The 23,168-nt window shown below is 37.6% G+C and overlaps 1 protein-coding gene across 2 annotated transcripts in view; it reads left to right on the top strand.

Annotated features, from left to right (window-relative positions):
* The window catches only part of NETO2 (neuropilin and tolloid like 2), a 29,795-nt gene extending 7,447 nt beyond the window's left edge, over nt 1-22,348 (top strand). Inside the window, exons 2-9 of one of the 2 annotated variants that reach the window (XM_053987691.1) lie at nt 4,680-4,736; nt 6,181-6,321; nt 8,143-8,391; nt 10,508-10,552; nt 10,642-10,769; nt 14,012-14,240; nt 17,830-17,943; nt 20,889-22,348. In XM_053987691.1, coding sequence (XP_053843666.1) covers nt 4,680-4,736; nt 6,181-6,321; nt 8,143-8,391; nt 10,508-10,552; nt 10,642-10,769; nt 14,012-14,240; nt 17,830-17,943; nt 20,889-21,469 — 1,544 coding nt within the window. In that variant the 3' untranslated portion in view covers nt 21,470-22,348. The remainder of the gene's footprint in view (nt 1-4,679; nt 4,737-6,180; nt 6,322-8,142; nt 8,392-10,507; nt 10,553-10,641; nt 10,770-14,011; nt 14,241-17,829; nt 17,944-20,888) is intronic. The other variant, XM_053987692.1, reaches the window with a different exon arrangement.
* Nucleotides 22,349-23,168: the final 820 nt, after the last annotated feature.

The raw sequence follows: 23,168 nt of genomic DNA, 5'->3' as shown, positions 1-23,168 counted from the left end.
CCAGTTCAGGGGCTTCTTTTATGTTATTCCATAAGTCTACTTCAGCAACAGAATAGTGGAACTTAAATTGTATGTTTAGTGTCTTCACTTTTCAAAATTTATGCAGCTGTCTGCAGGCTATGTGGTCTAAAATATTCAATGCAAAGAAGTGAAGAAAATGAAAAATCCATTCTTTTAAAAACAGACAGAAGCTGGCTGCTTTTTCTATGTTCCTAGTTCATACACAGGTATAAACTATCAGAGCTCTAAATAGTAGTACAAGAGTGTGCACCATAATTCATGAAATGCAAGTACAAATACCAGATTCATGAATAAAAGAAGCTCCTCAATCTCTGCCTCGGTGTCCGCGCTGCTGATGGCTTAAGGATGGCCTGTTCTGCAGGGTACAGATCATGAAGTGGAAGCTCACTGTAAGGTGCAGAAGCACTAACTTTTATTACATTTGTCACCTAAGTATCTCTAAGTTTATAAGGTCAGTGTTGCATAGCTCAGGCTCCTCTGGTAGAATTCTCACCATACTCCTCCAGTAAAAACAAAACACCCAGCAGCTCTGCCCTTGAATCCCTTTGATAGTCAATGCAATCCTGCACTGTGCTGTTGCTTATATCAGCAAGCCATGTTCAAGTGGCATTTTTACTCACTACTTGTTCTTCCTGAAGCATAATAGACTATGGAGCTAAGCCTAGACTTATCTTCCATTCACACTGAAGAATAGTCATGTCAGAGAGATCTGTAAGACACTTTAAAAGAGGAGAAAAGGAGCAGAGGAATACTGTGTCCCATTGTAAGTTCAGGTGCATAATAACTATATGAATTGTAGTTTATTAGAAATAAAAAGATCATTCTTCATCCTTCTGGAAGTGCTACAAGACTGTTAGTGAAAGTAGTTCAGTCTCTCATGTCTGTTGTAATTCCTGTGACTGTCCCTGCTGCAGTACCAGGACAGTGGTTCAGCACTAGCTCCCTACTGCACCAACTTCCAGGATTTGTCTCTTCCCTAGACATCTTCCTCCTTATGGATTTCTACTGTCCAAATTAGTTTTTGAGATTCGAAATTAGTTTTCCAGGAAGTAGTATGAATTTAGGACACCAAGAGATTGCTTTGTTGTTTTTAAAATGCGCACAAAAATGGGTTAATGGAAACAGTCTGAAAGGTCTAAAAATATCCTAACTGATTATTTTTTTCCTTTAGTTTCATCCTTAGTATTGAGAGACCTTGTTTTCAGCCCCTTAACTCCTGTTGGTTTTCCCACATTATACTGTGTCATGTCAGTGCACTCAGTTTAGGGCAATACTACCTCAGGCAATCCTGCCCAGTACTCTAAGGAAGAACAGGTAAGTCCTCTCCGCCTTTTTGCCAGCAATGTCTCACTGATGAAGACAGCACACACCCTGACCATTAGGCAGAGACACCTCTTTTCTTTATCATACTGTCACCCAGGATAAAAGTAGTGCCAAAGGAAGATCCTGGAACGTTTGCTACCTGGGCTACGCTGAATACATCTTAAGGGTTGTTGAGAGCATGAGAAGGATGGGCATTGCCAGGGAAGGGCAAGAAAGAGGTGTAAGAGGTTAAAGCTGAAGAGGATGAAAAGGGCAGGGAACAAAGAGAAGGTGGCCCATACTATTCCCAGTCATCCATATAACATGACAAAAGGAAGACAGTAAGACAAATATTCAACCCATATCTTCTGCAGTTGCCTGCATATCCATGCTGCTCTGCAAGGAATAGGCACTGTTTGTTTGCATTTACACGCATACAGGCACCGGACTATTTATAGAAACAGTACAGCTCTAGTGAAAGCCAATCAGGCTTTCTGAAGTCCTTTTAGGGGGGTTGTTTCTTTATCCACATCAGCAAGAAGGGAAATCAATGGTTAGCATAAGAGAACATGTATTCTTATGTTGTTTCCACCAGTACAATCACTGAAATAAATGTAGATGCATACTGAAATAAAAAAAAATGTTTATTGTAACAGTGGTAGCCATAGTAAAGAGTTGTACTAAATAAAACCAAAGTAAACCAACAAACCCTCAATTTTTTCACTGTTACTTGAAATTGAGTGTTTGCATTCATGTTGTTAGTCACATGTTAATTTCACTCATATTTCTCTGTGTGTTTACTTTAAGAAAAAAAGTCAAAACTCATTTTGCATTTTGAGAAGCAGCATAAGTTACACAGAACTTCCTCTGTCCTTGCAAAACAGAGGGTAGGCATAGCACATCTTTAAGAAAGATGAATTCAATAGAACACACTGACACATTATTTACACAGGGTTGGGGAAACTGCCTTTACTTTAGCAATAGAAGTCAACGTTGAAGTGTTGCACCAAAACCAGTGGAAAAAAAAAAAAAAAAAAAGAGATTGACAACTTTATAACCACTGTCAAGATTCTCTGTTAGGGACAAGTGATCTCAGGAGTACAAATGCATTGTAAGTTCATAACTCATAAACTCAGATTTTTCAGTGTACAGTTTAAACAGAGAAACTGCAAAAATAAACTGTAAATAATTGTGAAATAATATCATCTATGTAAGGAATAGTAAAAACTAAAACCAGCTGAAAACTAACGTCAGTTGTGTTAATAAAGATGGGATATTTGTTCATTTGCTTTAAAGACTAGAGAACATCCATAACTGAATACCAGTAATGGGTGCTAGATACTTTCTTCTGAAGGAGGAATTTTCAGTCTAGGGTGAGTCAGTAATGATTAGCAGCATCTGCTTTGTATTTGGATAATGACAGATAGTATATTTTTAAGTGTATTAATATTGATGAAAATGCAGAATTATTGCAGAGATGGAAATTGAAAAACTACTTAAATCTTCACCTACTCTAACATAATCCACCCCTAAAAATCAAATCAGCTTCTAAGAACATAGCGCTTGTTTGCAAGACCCATATGGTATTTTAGAAAACACCCACAGTTATGAACCTGACTTACACAGGAAAAAGCAGTTGTTGGTGAGGAAAGTTTCAGAATGAAACACAGTCTACTTCAGTATGGGTAGAGAGAAGAAAGAAAGCAGAAACATACAAAATAAAACATAAATGCTAGATGGACACTTTCAGGAGCAGGCTTTGATTCCTTTAATCTTTTCCCAAGATAACCTATCCATGCCAGTGTTACAGGAGCAGGATGAGTTGAGTCAAGGTCGCTGTGGTTCGCAGTGAGTGCATGCTCACTCTGCAACTCCAAAGGGCTCAAAGTCCAACAGCAGCACAGGGAAAAGCACAGATGGAAAAAAAGCCATTTCAACTGAGCCACTAAAATGCCTGAGAAACAAGGCAGGAAGGCTGGGAAAAGAAAATTAATTTATTGAATGTGACAATAGAATTCCTGCTGAAATCTCTTTTTGCCCTGCAGTGCTAAGGCCATGCCTGCCTAACAAGTAGATTAAGAACATGGAAAGGGCCATACCAGGTCACATCAAAGGTCCATCATACTTGGTACCTTCTTTAACAGAGATATAAAAGAAGAACGTCCCAGACTTCCAACAATTTATGGCTTAAGGGGTTTCTGAAACAGAAATTTCTACCTCAAGGGTGCATTATGAATTATGTGCATAAAAAAAAAAAAAAAAAAAAAGGAAAAAAAAGGAAAGAAAAATCTTTGTTTATTTTGAACATGCCACCTGCTCACTTTGTCTGACACCCCCTGGTTCTCTACTGGAATAGACAAGCAGTAGTTGCTCAGTTCTCAATCTTAATGATACTTGTGGTTTTGTAACTTGTGTCCTATCTCCCCTCAGCCACCTTCCTCCAAGGCAGTCCAGGCCTGCTTAGCCAGTTCTGTAAGAGATGTGTCCAGAATTTCCAAGATACTCCAGATGCAAGCAAATGAAAGATTTGAAGAGTGGCATATTAATTTACTCTATTTCATTCTCTTTCCCCCTCTCAGAAATCCTAAACAATTTGAAGTGACAAAGTTGACAAAGCATTTTAGGAAAATCTAAACATTAAGGCTGCTTTTAAATTGCTGATGGAGTGTGGAATATGGAGTTTTTCATATGTGCTGTTCATACAGATGCTTCTTGGGTGCAGGGAATGTGTAAATGTGAGGGAAAGGCCAAAAGTGAAACAGCCAGAAAGGAAGGAAAGAACGAGGGAGGCTCTCCATCTCCAGAATGTGCATCTGTCCATTTTCTACTGCCTCATCATTTGCAGAAATCACTGGTATTGTGTGGCAGCATCACAACAACCAGTCTTGCAAGCACAAATCTGAAATCTATGGAGGGGTTAAGACCATGCAGTGTCTCCGGTGGTCCGGATTAATTTCTTGGAAGCTGGAGAAGTCTTTTGCACACATTATGCAAATAGAGTTTTAGGATAAATATGATTCATTATAGCAGTGAAACATCTTGTTTCAGGATATAAAAGTTTTATAGACAACAGATACCATGTAAACTCTAGAAAATAATCTTAAAAGTCCCCTCAAACAATGAATTGCTGTTCTTATACGCACTTTCTTGAGGAACCTGGAAGAAGAATCAGTGCACATAGATTTCACTGGTTTCATAAGTTAAAATTTTAAAGAAAACACATAAATTAATTACATGTTTTAATATGTTCTGAGTTGTTTTGGTCAGTGATGCCAGGATTTGCATGAACTGGGACTGCAGAAAATGGTCTGTAACTTTGAAGAATGATGTTTTTCCTGTCCAATTTCTCTCATCAGTGTTGCTTGTAACAATCCTGGTAGTGGAAGGCATTGCTGTTGCACAGAAGACACAAGGTAAAATTTTAGTTTGATGATTTTCTCTCAAAAAATGGAACAGTTTTATAACTTTTAGTTGAGCAATATAAGTGAAAAGAAATGTTTGTATTCAGATATGAATAGCTCTTGAATTACCAGTATGAATTGCAGTATTTTCCATTTTCCCCCATTTGCTGCATTTTCTCCCAAATGAACAAAACCATGTAGTCACAAAGAACATGGAAGTTTCACTTTCCCAGGTAAAGTTCTACAGTTTTAGATGTTAGAGGTGGGAAAGAAACCACCACAGAAATTCATGTTTTCTGTATCTGACAACAAGCTTTTCAAATAGTCCACCCACAAACATTTTTGAAGCCTGCTGAGTGGGGAAGGAATCAATTTCACAAACCTTATTTTTTCATATGTGGGATTACCCACACTTAAGAGAGAAGAATTCCTTGAACTGCCACCTACAGAATTTCCTTGAAAAATTTCTGCAGAAGAGAGAGTTTTCACCCCCATAAATCAAAAAGCTGTCAAGATACCAGTGGAAGGTGATGTAATTTACTGAAGGCATCGTAAGACCTGTACCAGCATGGATGTCCTCTCACAGGTCTGCAAATTAAAAGTGTGGAAATACAAATAATACTGTGAGTATCTGTGAGATTTAGGAAATATCGAGCAGAAAATACATATCCTGTGTCTTACTCTCTGCAATTCTGTGGATACCAAGGAGAAGGGCCAAAGGTATTTAAGACTATCAGAGATCACACTATTCCCAACCTCATCTCCGTGGATGAGGAAATCTGAACCAAGCTCTGTGAATGATCCAGCATTAAGAATTACCTTACTAAACTTCATCATCTGAGTCCCAGAACACATTTCCCTCTACATCCAGAAGAGGAGCTTTGATCCTAGATGAGACCTTTAGCTACCAGGGCAATCTAGGAATTTTATTAACTACCATTGCTGTATTTAGTGTATTTGCATACTGAAATTCATTCTGTTACAAACATCCTGTATTCCAACAAATTACTGTAAATAGATATCCAACCTTAGCATATTCTGGAATAAGGGTCTAAACCAGTGAAAGCAGACAAATATTTCTGATTGTATTTACATAGGAATGGAGATTACATAACGCATAAAATAATGGTATTGGCAGCCACTGTGACTATTTCACTTAGAAAGAAGAGTATCAAAAACATGAACTGAATTGGGGGAAAAAAAATTACTCCCCCTCCTTTCCAAGGATCTCTGGATATATTTGATATTCAAAAACTGATTTCTTTAGGATATACCCCACCAGAAAATTAAACATAAGATTTTCTTAGATAGATATTAATGAATGCCTTTCAAGAGGGCTTGCAACCAAAATAAATTACTTTCTTCCTTATAGGCTATGTATCATGCCAGAATTTTACTTTATCAAATCTGCATGCTTGCAGAAAAAACTTATTTGATCACTTTTTTTTTGCTTAAGGTGGGCAAAATATTGGAGTGAATCGCATTCCTCCCACTCAGTGTGACAACTGGGTCCGGACCAGTAATGGAGGACATTTTGCTTCACCAAACTACCCAAACATGTACCCACCCAATCAAGAGTGCATCTATATCTTAGAAGGTACATGCTTCATTTCTGTTTTGTTTTGCTGTAATCTTACTGTTAAATGGAAAATCTTGAACTGTTAAAACTGTCATCTTACACTGCTGTAAAGGATTGCATGGCCATACTGGTAATATAATGAATTCTACAGCCATTTACTTGAACAAGAAGCTAAATTTTCTCTCTCAAGTTATAACAACAAATAAATAAGAAATGCAAACAGTAAAAAATTAGCTATATAGAATAAGACATATCCTCACAGCAGGAAAAGGAGAAGCATATCTACTGTAATCTATGAAGATATGGAATTAGTAAGATAAAAATTGTAGCTTGTTACCTTAATATCACTGATAATAGATTGCAAAAGATGAAGGCTATTTCATACCATGCTGTAATCTTCTACCTCACCAGCAGAAAACCTTTATGCTGTCCTTCATTAATAAAAAAGATAAATTTGGTGCCATAGCACTGTACTAAAAATACAGAGATTTGTTAGCACTGCTGAGGTTACTATTAAAATAATGTGATGAGAACAAAAAAATGTCATTAACTAGAATAAAACCATATTCCAATGAGAATATCTTAAATAAAGGCTGAAAGACTTGAGACACTCCAATTATTTTTCCTCTTATTAGAATGCACCCAAAACCCACTAAAGTCAGCTAAAAATATTAGTCAACCTAATCATCAGATTCATATCAATTAATTGAAATATTTCAAGTAATGAGGTTTGATGAGTTTTTATTTGTACAGCACAGTAGCGGTTCACAGGCCCCTCCTTTTTGCTTGTTCCCATGCACATCTTGGTTTTGCACCTTGCCTGCCCAGGAGTGCCCCAGGGAGCAGGCAGCCTGTCCTGCTGCAGGGCTGGGGCACAGGAGAGCTTCCAGCTCTCCTCAGTCCTTCCACAGAAACACCGTGTGTCCCTGAGTGGGGCCAAGGTCTTCCAGAATTTCTAGCCAGGATCTGCTCCTTCATGCAGACCTCTGCCAGCATTCACAGCAGCTCCAAATGCGTGTAGCTCTTGTGAGTGAGGCAGAAGGTCTGACGGGAGGGTTGGAGATGCCAGAGTAAATCCTTTTGGCATTCAGGAAAAGCAGGCAGCGTGTGATTCCTCAGAGCTGTCACTCCAGATCCCAGCCAGGATCGGGAAGTTCATGAAGCGCAGCCGGTGCCAAGAATGAGGAACACTGAAGCCATTCATACAGGAGAAAGTCTTGGGATCCAAACCACAGATGTGAGAGTCAGGATTTAGGGCTCTGATCCCAATCCTGCCACAGGCTCAGAACTCACCAATATGCAATATGTAGCCACCTGCATATTACTGACATACATGAAGCACTTACACTTCCCTGAAAATTTTAATAAAAGAAGTCTTCTGTGAAAAGATCTACAAATTTGGACTTTATGTTTCAGAAATAGTGAGTAGTTCTTCTTATCTTTCTCTTTTCCATTCTTTTCTGCATAGCTCAGTGTTTTGTCCTTTTTAATGTATTTTGCTTTCACAGAACACTTGTTTTAATTTATATCGTAATATGTAACTTTGTTTGAATACCTTTGTATGTATGTTCATATATGTTATATGTGCTGCATTAAATTAATGCGATTTCTGAATTTTCAACAATTAAGATCAGCAAGCAAAAACTTTTGCATGGTTCTATGCAAAAGTAACTTTATTTTCTAAAATTTTTGTAGCAGACTGCAGATGTGTTTTGAGAAGTTTCCAGTTTCTTTTTTATCTTGCTGTTTTGGAGGCATGTCTCTTCGTTACTTCATGTCTTTGTGTTTTTTCATCAAGATCTTCATTTAATCTTTTGCTCAATTTTTTTTTATGTCTAGCTGCTCCACGACAAAGAATTGAGTTGACCTTTGATGAACCTTATTACATAGAACCCTCGTTTGAATGTCGGTTTGATCACCTGGAGGTTCGAGATGGACCTTTTGGGTTCTCCCCTCTCATTAATCGTTACTGTGGTCTGAAAAGTCCTGCACTAATTAGATCAACAGGGAGATTTATGTGGATCAAGTTTATTTCTGATGAGGAGCTGGAAGGAAAGGGATTTCAAGCAAAGTACTCATTTATACCAGGTAAAGATGTCTAAAATTCTGATGGAGTTAATGACTATCTGCTCCCATTAAACTCTGTGGGTGTGTTTGTCCTCAGCCCAGAGCTGCATTTCAGCATGAGCACTTACGGAGGCACAGTGACATTCTGATAGCCACAGTCTCAGTCCTGCTAATCCTACAGGCCACATGGCTAAAAACACTTGGGGAATCTTGACTGAAGGAAATTACAGATCTGTAGCTTGCTAGAGAGGAAGACAGTTGAGCTTGTTCATACTGAAGTCTTCAGCAGCACCCTTCTTTATTTGTCTACTTGTACCAGTTTCAGCAGTGGTAGGAAAGGAAAGACAACATATGCAAAGAGCTGCCTTTTCACCAGCCTTTCTTCTAGGCATGTAAGACACTGGACAAAAACACCTGAAACAACTCTACAGTAGCACTCTAGCCAGATGCAAAACATTTTAAACCTCCATTCTGAAAACCCAGACCAAATATCTGCACAGTCTAAGCATGAGCTCTCGGTATAACTGGATTCCCCCAACCCTTGGGCTCACACAACAGAGCTGCTCTTTGCTCAGAGTGCTGTGTAGTTCTCAGGTGCAAAGGAGAGGACAATGTGCTGACAGTGCCTTTAGACAAACAAAAATTACATCTGCTCTGTGGAGCTACTTAAACCTGGCAGGGCATCCTTCTTACGTGAAAACTTGACCTGATGTCCCTTGTGCAATGCTTGACTATTGGACTTCATAGATTCTACACATGTAGTTATCAGCATTTTATTGTCCTTTGGGACAAAAGGCAATATACAAGTGTCAGCTCTACTACTTCGATAAATGTATACACAAACATAACTTCTTCATGTTATCTTTACCCCTAGAGCACATGAAAACACAATTCATGATTATATATTACTGCTTAGGGATTTAGACTCAGAAACTTCAGATTAACATGGTGACCAGAGCATTGGGAATTACATGATAAAAATGTTTTCACAGGGACAGTACTTATGCAATTTGCTAAGTCCATTTCCAAAGCCATTTCATCAACATCACCTTCAAAACTAAATTACCATGGTTGCAGGCTGGAACTTTAAATATACATTTAAACTGTATATTATTTTCACAATAGATTACTGCAATTGAAGGACTGATATTTTTCTTTTCCTTCCTCTTCGTTTATATGAAGTGTGGTAAAATATTTTATGGTTGTGAAAATGAAAGAGAACATATGCACATACTCCTGCTTCATAAAAACAGCTTACAAAGAAGGCTGAAAACCTTACAGAATTTTGCATATAGTGATCATAGATTTTCACTATAGGTAAATTTAAAAAGGAGGGCAAAGAAGGCATGTTCTGAACTGTGCTGAGTCTTAAGCTCAGGACTGAGGCATTCTAGGAGAAGTGATAAACTTTCTATATAAAAAATAATTAATCTTTCCTATAGAAAAATATGTTATAGGATCACAGAAAGAGCCAAACTCTGGACCTTCATTTGGAAAAGAACTTTGTACCAAACCATTGTGCACTTTTGCATGAATTAGTGCTTTCTTTGCATAGAACAACATTTCATAAACCATGTCTAGAGCTGTTCTATGTGGTCTAATACAAGAGAGACAGATAACCCAGGGAAAAGTACCTTTAGGACTGAACAGCCTTCTTCACATTCTTTTTTAAGAGCAGTTAGCAATTTCTAAGTGTTGATATATTCTGCTAAGCTCAGTTCAAATTGTTCGGAACTACATAGACAGCAGTCTGATAAAATAAATCTAAATAAGCTTTTTGCATAGAGAAAGATCCCCTGTACTCTTGTGGAGCGGTTTCAGTGAAAACTGATGTAGTTAAATTCAGAATATAATGTAGGAACAAAATACTGAATAGTAATTTTTGGTGTTTTGCTTGGTAGAAATCTGAGCTGTCAGGATAGAATTACCTTTTTCAGATAAGGTCAATCTTTGTGGAATAATGCTCTCATCTAAAAAAAAACTTTGTTTCTATATGCTCCAATTGATTCAGTAAACTTTCTGGCAATTTTTTTGGTGACATAATAAAAAATGGACATAATCTGCAGATAATACTAAAGCTTGAAGTGATTCTCAAGCACTGATAGCCCTGGTGATTCATGACTTCTTTCTGTTACAGATCCTGACTTCACTTACCTAGGAGGTATTTTAAATCCCATCCCAGGTATAGTTTTACAGTAACAATTTCTTTACACATGAAATTTTAAATTAATGTCATATTGTATTTGACAGCAAGGTCTATCTTCTCCCTAGACTGCCAATTTGAGCTCTCAGGAGCTGATGGAATAGTACGTTCCAGTCAAGTAGAACAAGAAGGAAAAACAAAACCAGGACAAGCAGTTGACTGTATCTGGACAATTAAAGCCACTCCAAATGCTAAGGTGGGTTTTGTTCATGTAATTCAGTATATAATGGGTTTCCGTGACAGTAGCAACAGGTAATGGTCACTAACTGTGATTTGCATAATGTTGTACTTCACTGAAATGAATCATTCAGCAGTGGCTTAGGAAATTCAGAGAGAGATTTTTTTCTGAAATTAAATTTATATAAGTCCATAGTGCTGGCTTCCTATTATTTGAAGCTTCAAATACCAAATAACTGTGAGAACTGTTTAAGCAACAATTTCCAGGGGCATTTGACTTGGATCCTGGTTATATTGGAAGACTGCAGGCAAAAATGCTGGCTGACATCTTCAGTAATTTCCAGTAAATCTCACTGCCAAAACATAATGTTTTGCCTCCAGTGGTTCTATTGGAGAATTTGGTTCTGTTCAAAGTCAACAGAACATGTGCCTGCTTCTCCCATCTATTTCACAATCCAGCACCTTGAAACCCACTTTCATCAGTAGTGTGAGCTAAATTGAAAGGCTTTACCTTGTTAGGCAGGCAGCAGGATAAAATCTTATTCACAACCCCAAAATACAATAGCTAAAGCCTGAATCATATTCGTTTCAGAGTCATATTCATTAACTATGTTGCACAGAAGAGCATATACTTTTCTCCATAGAGCATCCATATTTTTAATTTTGCTTCTGCTTGCACATACATAAAAATTAAAAAAATATTTTGAAGCAGTAGTTGCCAAGATAACAAACCTTCCCTCTGCCTTCTTACGCACTCCTAACACTTAAACTAACCAGCCCTGTTAACCACCTTGCAAGTGCATTCTAAAACAGTAACCAAAAAGATGATAATAAGAGGACAACACATGAAAGAAATTAAAAGTCCATTAATATATTTGAGCCTTTGAGGAAGTGAGTCAATTCCCAAGAGCCCTATACTAGTCTAAGTAATAGACATAGTTCTTCCAGAAACAATAACAAACCCATTTTCTCTCTACATTGGCACTTGAGTGCACTGGGTCTTGTGCTTAAGTATTTTAATAAATTATTGAATGTTGCCAGAAGGCAGAGTTATAGTTGGGTGAGTCCTGAAATTAGATCATCATCCTAAATTATTGATTTAAAACATTACAGAAAAATAATTCTTAGTATTCTGACAGTGGTTTCTCAAGCTTTAATTCAGGCAGAATTATGATGATAAAATCCATTAGATCTGATACAGTGCAGTCTCTTGAGAAAAATAAGCATAGACATTTTTAAATTCCTCAATTTGATTTTGTAATAAAAATAAACTTTTAAAACTGACACAAGTCCAGCAAAGTACTTTTAAAATGTGTAAAGCAGACACTTAATAAATTATGTCCAGATTTCATAAAATTACCAGAATAATCAATATAATGTAAGAGTAAGGGCCTTTTATACTTGCCTAGCACATTAATCCAAAGGAGCTTGTGAAGAGGTGAGCACTTCTAATGGGATTATTCCTTTGTTATCATACAAATAATAGCTCTACTAAAAGTGTGCTAAATTATTTTTACTTTCCATTGTGATTTTGTAGCAGATACATGAAGTCAATAATTAAAGGAAAATAACATCTCTCAGCCCAAATACTAGCAATTGCAGCTCACATCCATGTTTTTGAGATAAGTCATCAGAGAACAGGTTCTCAGTGTAGCTGAGAATTTCCAGCAGTAAATCTTAACAAAAACAGTGCGGGGGGGGGGGGGGGGGGCAGGAAGAGAAAATAGAAGAAAAGAAAAAAATACATATGGTGAAAATCACAAAACAGTGAGGTGAAGCATGAGCTAATATAGCACTGGCTGCACCTTCAGACAGAATGTGCAAGGGAAAGCAGTGCTGGCCAACCTGCCTCTGGAAGCACTGGAAAGGAAAGGCCATGGGGTACAAGTGTCACCTGTCTTTCTTTCACCATGTTTTCAATAAAGCCTGATAGGTGTAGGAATGGGGAGGGGGATATCTTGTTTTGTCTCCCAGAGGTGGTTGGTAGCGAGCTATGGCAAAGGGGCAGAAAAATGCGTTCTAGAGCCCAAGAGCGGGATTCAAGTGCCCTGACCTCCTGCACCCCACCTGAGCAGGGGTCCCAGAGTCCTTGGGCAGACACACACAGCCCCGGTGTGCAGGGCTCAGCCCTGGGCAGACGCACACAGCCCCGGTGTCAGGGCTCTGCTGTGCCCTGGCAGGGCGGGACAGGAGGTCGGGAGCGATGCTCACACAGCCCCGGCTGCGGCGGGCTGAGCCCAGCACTGCGCAGGAGAGCCCGTGGACAGGGGAGCAGCGGCTCAGCCTCCACCTGGGCACATTGCTTCTCTGGCAACACAATAGCTGTCTAAGAATTGTTAAAGTCTCAAATGGCCTTTGCAGCATGCTTAAGTGACTCGGTTTCATGTCTCAAAATTTTCAGAATTTTGAGAATTCCAATACAGCCATTGAAGGATTTCAAAAGCCTTTTGATGTGTTAATGTAGTTTTAACTGAATTACAATCTTGCACGAGTTTCCTTCTCCAGCAAAATAAATTATTTACTTGCTCTTTAAATACCATCTCAATCTTCTAATTTCCTTGCTGCATGTGTTCTAACACATATGCTGCTTTCTCTTGGATTAGATTTCTGCTTTTAGAAGTATTAAGATTAGTTTAAATTCATTAATTCTTCCTACACAGCCAGCTTACTTCTTTCTCGTTTCCATTTTTATTCAAATTACTCCTGACTTCATGGTTTGTGTCTTCCATAACACAGCTATGGTTCAGTAATTAGCTTTCATTCTGAAGCAATAAATTTTAATTTCCTTATTTTACTTCAGAGCTTTTCTGACTAGACTCCTTCCCCTATATTTTAACATTGTTTTTATGAATTAGAAAGAAAGAGAACAGTCAAAATACTTTCAAAATTATTTCAGTACATTTATGCATTCCTTATATCTCTTTCTAGAGAAACAGACTTCACATTTAGCAGAGCTTCTTGGGGGTTTCTTCACCAAGTGTGTTGCTTTGTAGTGTTTTTCCAAAGGGAGCAGAAATAAAGTAAATTTTTAAATAAAGATTGTTTTGGGGAACAGGGAGAAATGAAACGGATACCCAAGACAAATGTCAGGTAATGCTCCACATGGATATCTAATGAGAAAATCTAAGTTTAAAAGTGTTGTGAATTGGGAATTATATTCATGTGTAAGGGAAGAAAACATCTTAATCAAGATTTGCTAAGAAAAAAACTCTCCTCTCTGTATTCCTTCTCCTAAAGACATTGATTCCTCTTTTCTAATAGATCTATATGCGATTTCTGGACTATCAAATGGAGCATTCCAATGAATGCAAAAGGAACTTTGTTGCTGTGTATGATGGGAGCAGCTCCATTGAAAACCTGAAGGCCAAGTTCTGCAGCACGGTGGCCAACGATGTGACGCTGCAGACAGGGACAGGGGTGGTGCGGATGTGGGCAGATGAAGGCAGCAGACTGAGCAGGTTCAGAATGCTCTTCACTTCATTTGTGGATCGTAAGTAGATCTAAAAGTGCCCATTCTCCTGGTACTGGGGTACTTCAAGTGTTTTAGGGAAAGCATCAGCTGTATATTGAGCAGCAGGAATAGATGAAAAAGGTTGTTTCTGTTTCCTTCACATACTAGCAGGTAAAATAGATAATTGCTTTATTACATTTCTAACATAGTTCCTGAAGAAAAGCTTTCCTCCATTTTTAAAAGGCTTATTTTCCACTTGAATTCAGCAATAGTGCCCTAGGCTACATCCTTCTCACAAAGACACATCCTTCCCTACAAATGAGCACAGACTTACTTCAGAAAGACAGCAGTGGGACTGAAGCGTGCTCTCCCACTAGCGCCCAGTTCCCTGCCAGACACCACAACAAGCTCTTCTTAAGGCCACTCTGGATGTTCAGAAGAGTAGAAAACATGCCTGATCCTGTAAAGTCTTGCTCTCCTTCCTAAACACAGCTCTATCTTCAACTGTGGGTCTGGAACTACAACCCCTCCAGCCAAGCTGCTCCCTTATCCTCAGCTGCATTTGGACCCCACACGTGCTCCCTTAGCAAAGCCCTGTGGTGTTGCACAACCATAGGTAAATAGTTAAATTCAAGTTTATTCAAGAAGGCTGTAATTAAAGCCGAGTTGTAAATGCCATCTGGATTTTCGTTTGGATTCCATAGCCTGGGTTAGAGATAGTCTTTATTCTCATCGTAAATTAAGATGTTTATTGAAAGCAGGTTTTTTGTGAGATTTTTTTCTTCTAAGAGTGTTGTACCTGAATGGAATTTTGTTGTCTCACATATTTACAGAGGACAATACTGTCCACATTGCAGAACCATTGCAGTGCCATTTATATGGCACTAAAGTAGACTGAGTTCAGAACTGCAGAGCAGATCCGAGATACATGGGGAGAGCTGAATGAAATCAGACCTATGCTTGTGCTAAAGGTTTTCAAAAAGTCCTGCTTGAAGAATAAATAGTACAGATTAGCTGACAAAAAATGACTTTTCTGCTAGAACACATCTGTAGCCAGTCCTGAACAAGATCCTGGGTCATTACCTTGCACGAAAGTTCAGGTTACAGGTAACAGGTTGCTTTTATGTTCTGTACCATAATATAATAAATTTTAACATAGGAGAAAAGCCACTTTTTATAAAACAACCTTTCTAAAGTAACAGATATGTATAAGAGAACTAGATTCTAGCTAACTTGGAGTACATGGTAGTAAGGAACAGTTGCATGCTTCAAGCTAGTCTATTGCTTAACCTACAAGAGGCATTTAATAAGCTTTAGATACTGAGAATTTAAATAAATGTCAGGTTTAAGTACAGCTTGCAAAAATTGATAACTGCTTTTCCACTAGCTTTCATTTCAATACAATTATTGACATTGGTGGTAGCGCAAGTTATTCTAGCTTTCAATGCAGAAAATGCTATGAACTTTGCCAGGGAAATTATCTATTTATATTATAATTATTCGAGTGGGTTTTTTGTTGTTGTTGAGTTTGGATTTTTTTGGGGGGTTGTGGGAGATTTTTAATGCAAGAGGTTGAAATACTAAATACTCCTAAATGTAGATAACTTTCCAAATTTATGAGTTTAGAGCAACTCAAAAGTCATTGGCAGAAGAATATCTGCAAAGGTATGTGGTTATTGTTATTTACCTGAGATACTCCCTTTCTTGGATAGGGTCATTGAAAAGTATATGGCTGTAAAGTGTTTCAAGTATTTTTATATAATCTAGTCATAAACAATTTTTCTAATTTTTTCTAATTTTTCTAAAAAAAGGTGAATCTGAGCTTATCTTATTTTCAGATTGTTAAGCTGTCTTTCTCTTCTACCTTGCTAATGATTTGTAATTACATGAAGCCAACCATGAAACTGATCAATATTTCTGGAAAGATTTCCATAAATGAACTAACAGTGCATGACAGTCACCTAACACACACCTAGCACTGCTTGCAGGTTTGACTAAGTAATTCAGCTAACAGCAATGTGAAAAATCAATGTATTTGATTCCTGGCTTGATTCAATAGATGAGTAATGCTGGATACAAAGAGCACTGTGAACATTGCACCACTTTTGGGCAGCTGTTATGAGAAGAGTCCAGCTATGACCTTGAAGTCCTAGGCTGGAATTGATCAACCATTGTGACTTTTAGACTTCAAACTCCCCACATAACAAACAAAAAGAAAATAAGTCAATTTGTCCCATCTTCATGAACTGTGAACCAAAGCCCTGCCCACAAAAATTTAAAGGGACTACACAAACATGTAAAATAGAGACTGTACTGGCAGATGGAGAAGCAACAGCAGAATGCATCAACCAAATACAGAGCTGTAGAAACAATTCACCTGTTCAGGGAAATGAGAATATGTTTACATATTGCCAGATTGCCAGGGTTAAGCAGTAACAGCAAATACAAAAGCTTAAAACCAATGAGTGAAGGTTACCCAACTTCAGTGGAGTAAGCCATGTCTTTCCATGGCTTACATGACAATACATATTTAATTTAGGAATGCAAAATCAAAATTAAATGTTTGAATGTTCTTTTTTTCTTAGGCATAACTCCTGTTTTTGTCATTGAGCTTCTCAAGCCTAACAGAATGACTAAGTGAGAAATGTAGTGTTCAGGAGCAGTCATTCCCTCTGCTCTATCCTTTGGGTTTCCTGTTATGTTTCAGAGAATCCAGACTACTCAAGAACACATTCTTTCTGTGAAACCAAATAGCAGAAGGTCTATCACACATCTTTGCTGTTTAGTATATAACTGACTCTACTAATAACAGATATTTACATCATAAAAATACCACATTACTGAAACAAAGGGAAAACCAATTTCTTGTCCAGTGCCCTGAATTTATAAATAATTCCCTACGTATATGATACAACACCCTGAAAAGAATTATTACTACTTTCTAATATCTTTTTTCTTATGTCAAGGAGCTGTAACAAGTATTCACAAAAACATGGGGCAGCCTTCTAGTTAATTTCTTTCTTCAAATTTCTGCCTATATATAGATACACAAAAAGCTAAACTGCACTCTCTCAATCCCTGCATTAGCTCTAATAGGAGGATCCAGGAGCTTTTGATTCACAAGCAGGAATGATTTAGATGCCTCTAGTTATTGAAATCTCCTGCAATTACTGAAACAGTCCTCCACAAGCTGAAATCTGATTTGCCTTAAGATAGTAATGGGCTCTAAAATGCAGATGTTCAGGGACTGCTTCACAACATCTACACAGCAGATGCTCCACAGAATAAATATATAATTGGTAGTGAGCATGAGATTTTTAAGTATTAAGTTTTTAAAGACACTTACTAAAACCTTCTTCCATCATCTGTGTTTTGTGACTGTCTCTATTTGCTCCCTACCCCTTTGGAGCAAGAATAGGTTTTGTAGCATTGATAATACTGAAATTGCTGAAAGCAATTACATGGCGAGAGAAAAGCATCAGATAGTGACGTGCAAGAGAAGTGATTGTGTTTGAAACAGAGAGGAAGAATGCATGTTAAAAACCCCGGATACAGGAACTTAATAGTTTTATTGCAAGGCATCAATTACTGAAAATTCTGAATGTTTTCTTTCTCTTCTCTCCTGCAGCTCCCTGCTCAGGCAACACTTACTTCTGCCATAGCAACATGTGCATCAATAATTCTTTAGTCTGCAATGGCATTCAGAACTGTGCATACCCTTGGGATGAGAATCACTGCAGAGGTGAATATAGTGCAAACCACAGCCTTTATGAGCTAGGCTGGTCAGTTTGCCTTTCAAGAAAGTCATGAAATCTCTTTTTCCTGGAAATATGCTGAAGACAGCTATTCTACTAATCTCAGGAAGGTGTTCCAAATTTTTTATTTAAACTCAGGACACATGTAAGCATCCTGAATATTGATCCTACTGCTTTTAACTAAATTTCTTCCTCTTCAGCATATACTCTCTACTTTAAAAGGATATCCACTTGATAAGAACTAGAATTTAGTATTTCTGAGGCTGCATCCTATCCATTTCTAAACTTTAATGAAGCAAGGATTGTAGGGATGGGTAATACCTTTTAGAGATAAAAATAAAGAGCTGAAAAAACACAGAACTAAGTTTTCAAGCACAAAAAGCCTCTCAGGGTTGAAATAGAAGCAATAATCCTCAAATAAAATTTTAAAACATTTGTTTAGAGTTGTAAATCACAGGCTATTTGAGGATAAATTCAGCTGCTGTATATGGTGTGAGAAAGGACGGGACTAAGGAGGAATTGTTAGGGAGCATGAAATAAATTCTTATGAAATACAGACACATTTAAATTACTGCTTCTAGAACATGGGTTGGGAGTATTATTTCAATCATCACAACTACAATAAAGACTTGTTTCAATATCAGGCTTTGTAGGAAAAATTCTCAGAATTTGAAGAAATTGCTGTTCTGTTAAAGAACAGACATTCTCCTGTGCTTCAAGAGCAGCTCAGTTGTCAGAGTTAGAACAAAACCAGTCTAAGGTCAACAATTTTTCTTGCTAAGGAAAACAATAGAACAAAACCACTTGAGGTTGCTTGCTTAGGGTTTTTTGACAAATAGAATGGCAACAATAGGTCTGAACACAAAACTCCAGAAGATTTAAATATGTATTCCATTTCACAGAGAAACCAACCCTGCAGAAAAGGTCAAAACCTTCTCTGTAGAAAGTCTTGAAAGAAAATTTCTTTTCAATGCAAAAATCCTGTTTGCATTTTTAAGTAAACAAAAATTTAAAAAATCCTACTTGTTAATTGCAATTTGGGTAAACAAAGAAATTCACACCATTAATAGGTATTCTAATGTAAGGCATATTGTGGAAGTTTTCCAGTCAACAAAACTGGTCCATAACTCCCAAGTTTGCAATGTAAAACTAAGCTTCCTCTAAACAATCCTTACCTTTGATAATACTCAATATTGTCTCTTAAGTTTAATTTCTAGATCTCTTTTCTATCTTTTCCAACTGCTTTCTAGACTCTCCCCTAGAATTCACACTTCACTAATGTACTGCAGTATTAAAAAAATTAATTCCATAAAAACTGTGACTTTCCCAATATTTGTAAATTGCTGGATCTGGTGTTGAATAACGCACCATGTTTTATGTTGAATGCAATCTAAATTCTGCTGTAGTACTTGCACAGCAGAAATTAAGAGACAGCTGAAGACTTGAACCACATTGCCAGCTAAGGGAGACTGATGCAACCAAATAAGCAATTCTTAGCCTTAGAAGGAGAGCTGCTCACAATAGTGCTCAGTTCCTGCAGGCACCCTGAGTTTGCATTTAGTCCATATCAATAGCTACATAAATCTGAGCATATTGTGACCTACTTATGCCTAAGCCCTGTAACACAAAAATGGATAGAGAAGTCAGTTGTGTGCAATTTATTTTAAGAGACTGGCAAAGACATCACCCTTTGCAAAGCAACGTTTTGATTAAAATATCTGCCAAGAATTAAGAAACCTAGATGCAGACAAGAGAACTGCCATAGCAGTGAAATTCATAGCTCCCACCATGGATGGCACCACTGCGATCTAAGATAGGCAGGACAAGGGGAGATATCTTCCTTCACTTCAAAGGTAAAAAGTAGCTCAAAGGAAACAGCCCAAGTTCTGAAGTAGAAATGTAATTTCTTATTAGCCAACTCCTTGGGAGTCTCTGCTCAGCGTAAGGATTGTTTCAAATAACACATGATGGTGTATAACTCTCCCCATGCACTGTGTGTGGTATTTAGGTACATAGCACACATATTCAGATGCCAGGAGCCAGATATCTGAAAATATTATGCAAGATTTAGGCTACTGCATTTTCTTCTTCATAGTCTTAAATGCTTCTCTCCCACTAGGCAGTGTTGCAGTGTAGAAATCTCTCAGTCCTGCAGGACAAGAACATTAATGGAACAGAAATCCAACTGGAAAACTTTACTCTTCACATAAGAATTTTAAATATGGAAAACCGTCTTGTTCTGATGCTGCCATCTTGTGTGTTTTCACATGAAGTACTAGTCAAAATTGCCAGATGATCTGGGTTGGTTAGTGTATCCCCCCACCTTTTTTTTTTTTTCAAGTAACTTCCTCATTGGACTTTTAGAACTGGAACAGAGCTTTGCTAAAGCTCCCTGTGATTAATTAGGTATAACTGACTTACACAATAGACACAGCCATTACATTTCCAAGAGATGTGAAAACAGTGCTGTCATTCTTATATCTGATATTTCACTTCTAAAAAAGACCTAGACAATTTTAGATCTATGTTTTCTTCTACTGACATCACTGGGAATGTTTACCAGCAGGAGCAAACCATGGTAAGAGAAGCATCATCTGTAGCTGAATTTAACCTATTTAAGGTTAATTTAAGCCTATTTAACTCATGGATTTAGGAATATAGACATCAGTAAAGGTTCAGGATGGAAGGCTCATCCCAGCTGAGTCAGCAAGCACTGGTTCACAGAGTTGCACCTGCCACTGAATTATCATATTGTAGCCACTAATGACAGGGAATTAGACAAATCCCATTGACATACAGGTCTAGCCTCCAGTCTCATTAAGTAATTTTATCACTTGCATGGTAATCACAATACAGTCTTGCTTTGTTTAAATACATTATCAAAAGTGTAGAAGCTAATAAATGTCTTGTCATAATCGTTTTTTCTTTGTAGAAAAGAAAAAAACTGGATTGTTTGAACAAATCACCAAAACCCATGGGACAATCATTGGCATCACAACAGGGATAGTTTTAGTTCTTCTCATCATTTCTATTCTAGTGCAAGTAAAGCAACCTCGCAAAAAGGTTATGGCTTGCAAGACTGCCTTCAATAAAACTGGTTTCCAGGAAGTTTTTGATCCTCCTCACTATGAACTGTTCTCACTAAGGGACAAAGAAATTTCTGCAGATTTGGCAGATTTATCAGAGGAACTTGAAAACTATCAGAAACTGCGCCGCCCTTCAACAGCTTCCAGATGCATTCACGACCACCACTGTGGCTCCCAGGCCTCCAACATCAAACAGAGCAGGAGCAACCTGAGCTCCATGGAACTGCCCTTCCGCAATGACTTTGCGCAGCCCCAGCCCATGAAAACATTTAACAGCACATTCAAGAAAAGCACTTACACTTTCAAGCAAGCTCACGACTGCCCCGAGCAGGTGATAGAAGACAGGGTGATGGAGGAGATTCCATGTGAAATTTATGTCAGAGGAAGGGAAGATACAGCACAAGGTTCATTATCTATTGACTTTTAACTTTCTGCTAAGGTGGTATGAAGTGCATATACAAAATGCTCGGGTACAATGACAGTGTATATATTAAAAGTGTACCATATGCAGCGTGTGAGGTGCACACACTTTTAGCTTATATACTTCATTTCAAAAAACAAAGCCAGTCTTCTTAATTAATTATTGCTGAAAAAGTGGTGGATTTCCTCCAATCTTCCCAAGCTACCTATCTAGTGGAGGAGTAAGACAGAGACTTTGCATGGAAATAAGATAGGATGGTGGAAGAAAACACCCTACAACTACTAATCATTGAACACTGAAAGCAATGACTACTATTCTCTTCTTCATACCATTTACTCTTCTTTAGATGTCTGCTTTTCAAGACAATTTTAATACCTCACTTGCATAAATAAAAGTAGTTAAGTGCACCATGTGTATGTCAACATAGGTGTCTTATTGTATTTGTCAAATTGAAAGTAGAGTTAGTGTTAAGTGCCAGTTAAGACTCATGAATTATGTTACAGCCATCTGTTTCACTTGCCTTTAATTATAATTTCCACACTCTTTGCTTTGTGAGAAATAAGTGAAAAGAGTTATTGCCTTTTAACAATATCAAGTTATATTAATTTTAGTACATTTGGAAATATCTTTGCAGCTTTCCATTAAAACACAAGTGAGTAGTCTTTTTATTCTAGATGCAGATTTTTACAACAGTTTTCTTTCAAGAAGGTTTAGGATTTTAAAATATTCTGCCATATATTATAGCTCCATATGGCACACTGATTTCACAGCTCTGTACTTAGGAAACAATTTTGTTCTCGAGTTTTCCAAGTATTTACATAAATAGATTGTACTGTACATTTGTCTCTTAAAATAGCTTTTTACTCCTTGTTGCAGCCAATCTTCCTTACTGAAATCAGCAATGATACTTTTAGCTCATGTCCTACTTGCCTGAAGAGAACTGCTCTCAGGTCTGTGTGATTACTGGGTATATGAAGGTACTGGAAACAAAGAAAGCACAAAGCAACTCTAATTAACCCCTATGGAATCCCTCTTGTGCCCCTTGTTTCCATTTGCAAAATTGCACATTTCACACCTTTTTAAATGGTGGTTTGGACCTAATTTAAAGTTTTTTACGATATAGAAGAAAATTTTAAAAATACATTCTCCTTGTGGTTTTTAAGCTTTTTATATAGTTTGATACTGTACAGCCTATTTCTTAAATCCAAATCTAGCACCTGGACAGCAGGCTTCTTTCAGGGTCCCTCTTAGCAGTTCTGAATAACCTGCAGTTGTTGCTGCACGCATCACAACTTGCCAAGAATACTTGTCATGACTTCCACATTAGCCTACACTTTCTTTCCTGGGTAGTTTGAGCTTTGGGTATTTTGTTTACAGGAAACCTTTAACTAAAGCTGATCCCCCAGCTAGCACTGGGCATAGCCTTTATTTACAGATGGATGTCAAACCATAGTGTTTGTTGTGCTTATTGTAGTGCAAAAAAGCCCCAGAAACAGCTTAACCTATGACCCTTGCAACTGAAAAATCATTTCTTTGAAATAAAGATGGACAACACCTGTAACCACAGATTTTACTACAATGATAAAGATTTTTTAAAAATGCTTAAAATGTACAAGATTTAAGGGGTAAAAAGAAAGGGGAATTGCGTTTCTTCAGCACTCCTCAACTTCAAAATTAACCCTGTCTCCTGTTTAAAAAGAACTTA

The sequence above is a fragment of the Vidua macroura genome, chromosome 11, assembly GCF_024509145.1.
Source record: "Vidua macroura isolate BioBank_ID:100142 chromosome 11, ASM2450914v1, whole genome shotgun sequence".
NCBI classification, from domain to species: Eukaryota; Metazoa; Chordata; class Aves; order Passeriformes; family Viduidae; genus Vidua; species Vidua macroura.
Note: the sequence above shows the minus strand (reverse complement) of the source record. Positions and strands in the feature narration are given on the sequence as shown.